The 5,673-nt window shown below is 33.8% G+C and overlaps 1 protein-coding gene across 1 annotated transcript; it reads right to left on the reverse strand.

The window, feature by feature from the left end:
• Positions 1 to 657: 657 nt before the first annotated feature.
• LOC132064899 (uncharacterized) lies at positions 658 to 2,082 on the reverse strand. The gene is made up of 2 exons (XM_059458069.1): positions 1,319 to 2,082; positions 658 to 1,189 (listed from the first exon to the last, which is right to left on the reverse strand). Exons 1-2 carry the CDS (start codon positions 2,080 to 2,082, stop codon positions 658 to 660), a joined length of 1,296 nt encoding a protein of 431 aa, XP_059314052.1.
• Between the last annotated feature and the right edge of the window lie 3,591 nt (positions 2,083 to 5,673).

Consider the following 5,673-nt stretch of genomic DNA (forward strand, 5'->3'; position numbering starts at 1 on the left):
TTACGAATGATCACCCAAAAACATAATCCCGCTTATTATTTCACGAGAGATTAAGAAGTGTTAGAATCTAAGTTGAGCTTGAATTAAGAAATAATAAAGTTTATAAATTGCGATCACTAAATATAACGCGAGAGATCTAACCCATGGTCCTAAGAGATCTATAATCATGCTGCAAGAGATTGTTGTATGTCCATAAGAGATTAAGATTGTAAGTTGATAGTTATTACGACTGATCACCCAAAAACATAATCCCGCTTATTATTTCACGAGAGATTAAGAAGTGTTAGAATACAAGTTGAGCTTGAATTAAGAAATAATAAAGTTTATAAATTGCGATCTATAACATAAGAGATAAAACAGATAAAACAACAAACTACAAGAGATATAGTCCACAAAAGAGATCGAATCCTTATAACATAAGAGATAAAACAGTAAACTGCAAGAGATCTAGACCATAAGAGATCTATAACTATTCCGCAAGAGATGAAAATCATATAACAAAAGAGATCTATAACTATTCCGCAAGAGATGAACATCAGTTATGTTATAACTGATGTTACTGATCTCTTTTGTTAGAATCCTTATAACATAAGAGATAAGTAAACCACAAAAGATCTAGTCCACAAAAGAGATCAGTCTTCAGATTACAATGCATCATCAGTTATCTTCTAGGACACTTCGTCTTATAGTGATCTGTTTGCCTGCATATTGAACAATTTCTCTGCTGCTTCTTCCTCTTTGGATTCTCACCACTGAAGGAACACGATTCTCTCTCTTGCGACCTTTTCGCAATTTTATGGAAGGCTGATGAACCACTCTTTCTTCCTCTGATCGTCTTATCCATGTTTTTGGATGAGGAACAGGATAAATTGTTCTATCCCAAGCTTTTTTCCATGTCTCATTTAGGTACTTAGAATCACACATTATATATATCTCCTCCCATATGTCTTGGCCTGCGGTTAGTTTCAAAACTGCTATCACGTGCTCACACGGGAGCTTATCCATCTGAAAGACCTTGCAGGTATATGTTTTATGCTCCAGATTAACCAAAAAATCTATATCACCATGCACACGAAACTCATGTTCGTTTAAATGGGTAGGAGCTAGCAAACAAGAGGCAACATAATGATCCCGAACCAACGCCTTAGCTTTAGGGGTTAATAAATGAATGTTATTTTGAGCTTTGCCGCTGCATTCAACGTACCACTTGGTCATATTATCTTGGATAGCTTTGAGTACAGAAACAATAGGCTAGTTTCTTTGAACCTTTAAAACTGCGTTGAGCGATTCTGAAATATTTGTTGTCATAAAATTGTACCTATTTCCAAGAAAATAGGCTCTCGCCCATTTCTCAAACCCAATAGAATTTTCAAGGTACCAACCAGCTTCCACATTTAATTCCATTATTGCATCGAAATAAACAGAGAGCTCATCCAATGTGTATGCTTTTGCAGCTTCTTGAAAATTATAAAGAATTTCACAATCACCATACTTGGACCGCAAATTCATAGTAATATGATACATGCAAAATCCGTGATGTGCAAGCTTATAGACATCAGCAACAACATTCTTTATGCTTACATGTCTGTCTGATAAAATGCACAAATCATCACTGTCAGGAATACATTCAGCAAGCTTCGTGAAAAAGTACGTCCATGAGTTATCATTCTCCGAGTCCACAATAGCAAATGCAATTGGAAAAATGTGATGATTACCATCTTGTGCACATGCTGAGATAAGTACACCACCATATCTTCCATTCAATAATGTCCCATCTATAGAAATTACTTTCCTCATATGAGAAAATCCTTCTATAGCTGTTCCATAAGCAAGAAAGCAACATTTGGAGTTTTTATCCTCATCTAACTTTAAGTCTGTCCTCGAACCCGGATTTGTTTGCTCCAATATATGCAAGTACCCCGGTAACAATGAATAACCTTCTTCTGGGGTCCCTCTTATGATAGACAAGGCTTTCTGTCTTGCTTTCGAGTAACTAACTTCACATCCAATTTCGTTATGTACCGAAGTTTTTATCTTTTTAGGTGTTGGTCCTTGTCCTGATGTATCAAAAGTTTTATGCATGTTCGCAATCAAGTCAGATGTATCTTGTTTATGGTATTTTGGCGCACTTTTGATACCATAATTGTGTTTACCACAATACCTTTTGACGATAAAGCTTGTCGATTTGCCGACTTTATAACACGTACACGCCAAGTGCACTTCTCAACAATGCATTTTACAAAAACCAACTTAGGATTAGACTTCTTTGTCTTCATTTGAAACTTAGTAGTAAGCAATCTTTCTTAACTTCCTCAAAACTGTCTTTTTGTCTTCAAATATTTTCCCAAAATGAAGGTCTGAAAGATCACTAAATTTACCTTCATTGCCCAAAACTGTCTTTTTGTCTTCAAATGGTTGTAAAGTTGTCCTCCCAAGCTACATATGCCATAGGATAACCCCCTTCCGTATACATTGTTTCATCATCAGCAACTTGGTAATCAGAGGTTACATTCTGCTCCAAATGAAGTTCCACAAACTTATCAATTGGTTGTTCTTCTTCCACAAAAATAGGACTATCATGCTCTTGGATCACATTTTTCTCCAATTGAAGTTCGGTAAACTTATCAATTAGTTGTTCTTCTTCCACAAAAATAGGACTATAATGCTTTTGAATCACATTCTGCTCCAAGTGAAGTTCAGTAAACTTATCAATTGGTTGTTCTTCTTTCACAAAAATAGGACTATAATGCTCTTGGATCATGTTGCACTCATTACTTCCCACAAGAACCTGTATTTCACCACTTTCACAGCTTACTGCACTTGTCTTTTCTATTCTCTTCCCATCCTCAAGTAAACACACTTTCAGTGTGGGTCTAGCACCTCGTTCATCAACAATTGTAAAATAGGATTTTAAGTCAAAATCATCCTCTAATGGAACATATGGTGTCTCTTGCCACATTTTATCCAGAACCATTGGCTTGTAACTCGAACTAATGTTGCCCGAATCATATGTTATCCTGCATCGTTGACATATTACTTCTATCAACTCATTATAACATATTCCTTGACAGTAATGAATCACCCTAAAAAAAATTTCCTCCTTGAGTTCAAACTGAATGTAAATAATCAGCTTACCCATTGTTATTTATCGATTATCACCTGCAAAACGAAAAAATTTAATTAATACTAATATCATCTTATAAAAAAAATCTATGTGTTAACATAAATCTCTTGATTAAGTCATTATATCTCTTTTCTTGTTCATCTTCTACTTCAACACCCAAATCTCTTATGTTTTGACCTCAAATCTCCTATGTTGAAATACACAAATCTCCTGCTTCAATAATCAAATTCTCTTCCCATCCTCAAGTAAACACACTTTCAGTGTGGGTCTAGCACCTCGTTCATCAACAATTGTAAAATAGGATTTTAAGTCAAAATCATCCTATAATGGAACATATGGTGTCTCTTGCCACGTTTTATCTAGAACCATTGGCTTGTAACTCAAACTAATGTTGCCCGGATCATATGTTATCTTACATCGTTGACATATTACTTCTACCAACTCATTATAACATATCCCTTGACAACAATGAATCACCCTAAAAAAAAATTTCCTCTTTGAGTTCAAACTCAATGTAAATAATCAGCTTACCCATTGTTATTTATAGATTATCACCTACAAAACGAAAAAAATTAATTAATACCAATATCTTGCATCTTATAAAAAAAATCTATATGCTAACATAAATCTATTACTTAAGTCAATATATCTCTTTTCTTGTTCATCTTCTACTTCAACACCCAAATCTCTTGTGTTTTGACCTCAGATCTCCTACGTTGAAATACACCAATCTCCTGTTTCAATAATCAAATCTCTTATCTTGTTATCTACTACTTAAATACACAAATCTCCAGTGCTTCTACTAATATCTCCTATGTTTTAGTACACAAATCTCCTACGTCAACTATCAAATCTCTTTTCTGGTATATCTTCTACTTTTATGGTTCCCCCATTTTTTCAATTCCACCCACAAAATAAACACAGAAATAAACTTGAAAGAATACATCACTTACCCAGAAATCTATCAATTCAAAACAAGAATATTTTGCAAGGCATCTATATTTTTTCATACCATGAGAGTTTGAGAAGTTTGATTTTTTCAATTTCACCCACAAAATAATCACAAAACAAAATTTGAAGGAATACATTACTTATCCAGAAATCTATCAAACTCAAAACAAGAATCTTTTACAAGGCATCTATTTTTCACACCATCTTGTTTGAGAAGCTTGATCAGATGGAGGGAAAAGAACTGAGAAAAGAACTAGCTGGTTCCAAATATGTACCGATGTTTTTTTCCCAAATTTATTTTAACAATCTTTTAATTGCAATAAAGCCCTTCTATTTTGCAAGGCAATCACAAATGCTGACTTGACAATTTCTTTTGAATATGTAGGTCCCACAAGGGTCATAAACTTTCCAAAAATTTGTAGAGTTCCACAAAGCAAAAAAACCCTTTGTAATGGGTCAAATAACCACTTGACCCACCGCTATGTGTTTGTTGTGCTTTAATAACATTTTGTTGTTTGGTTCGACCGCATGATACGGAAAACAATAAGTAAGTTTACTAAATTATCTTTAACTAATATAATTATTAAAAATATTAATAATTACTAGGATTTTTCAATTAAAAGACAGAATAAATAACTGCGTTCATATCTTCTTTTTGCTTCGACTCTTTAACTTTGAATATCAGTGTTTTGTTTAAATTGAAGAGGCAGATCAACAAGCTAGTTAAAAATGATAAAGTAAATTTTAAACTTATGAAACAATTACTTTATCAAAAAAAAAGAAAAAGAAAAAAGAACTGAATGTTAACAAAACATGTTCGACATAAACAGAATGTAGTAGCAGTGTTGTTAATTGCAAAAGTGCCACCAAGACATTGCAGTGATTTTAATTGCATTAACAAGGGATTCACGCTGCAAAACAAGTAGGAAGAAAAGTACAAACAAGAAAGGGAAGGTTGACAGTATCACTATGCAAAAAAAAAAAAAAACTAGTTTTAATGATGATTAATAATATAAAATTCATGTCGGATAAAATCCATAACATAAAATGTATTACATAAAGATATAAATTACTAATAAAGTCCACTACTAGGTAATAATAATATCAAGAATACTAGTCTAACTCAACTTTCAGCAATCAGCACGGACAATAATAGTCATTCGCGTGCTTCCCATGAGACGCCAATCAACATTCGACAAAAGTCTGCATGTTGAAAGATATATAAATAAGCTCTTGTGATCATAGTCTGTTCTAAATCCATCTCATTTACCATTGTCTATGTCTCAGACTTTGAAATGGGTGGTAGTGTTGAAAGACGGTTGATGGCACTTGCCAAATGATCCATCCCGCCTCTCAACAACGTAACCATTTCTCTAACATGATCTTGCTTTGCCTGTGGAAAAATATAATCCAAGAAATGATATGGTCTGACTTGGGCTCGTATGAAACAAAAAACACAAATACGCGGAATTAAAGATAGGGTAGAAATCAAGGGATGAGAATTGAAGAAAAGGGGATGAGAATAGAGGGATAAAAGTAGGACCTAATTAGAATTGAATTTATGATCAAACTTGGATATATGAAATCCAAACCCTCCC

Source organism: Lycium ferocissimum, chromosome 1, assembly GCF_029784015.1.
Source record: "Lycium ferocissimum isolate CSIRO_LF1 chromosome 1, AGI_CSIRO_Lferr_CH_V1, whole genome shotgun sequence".
In the NCBI taxonomy this organism is placed as follows: Eukaryota; Viridiplantae; Streptophyta; class Magnoliopsida; order Solanales; family Solanaceae; genus Lycium; species Lycium ferocissimum.

What these genes read in the sequence shown, in the direction of transcription:
- LOC132064899 (XM_059458069.1), bottom strand. Translation starts at nt 2,082, where the DNA reads ATGCATAAAACTTTTGATACATCAGGACAAGGACCAACACCTAAAAAG. An exon ending in GCCTATTTTCTTGGAAATAG is followed by an intron (nt 1,190 to 1,318) that starts GTACAATTTTAT and finishes CGTTGAATGCAG; the next exon opens with CGGCAAAGCTCAAAATAACA.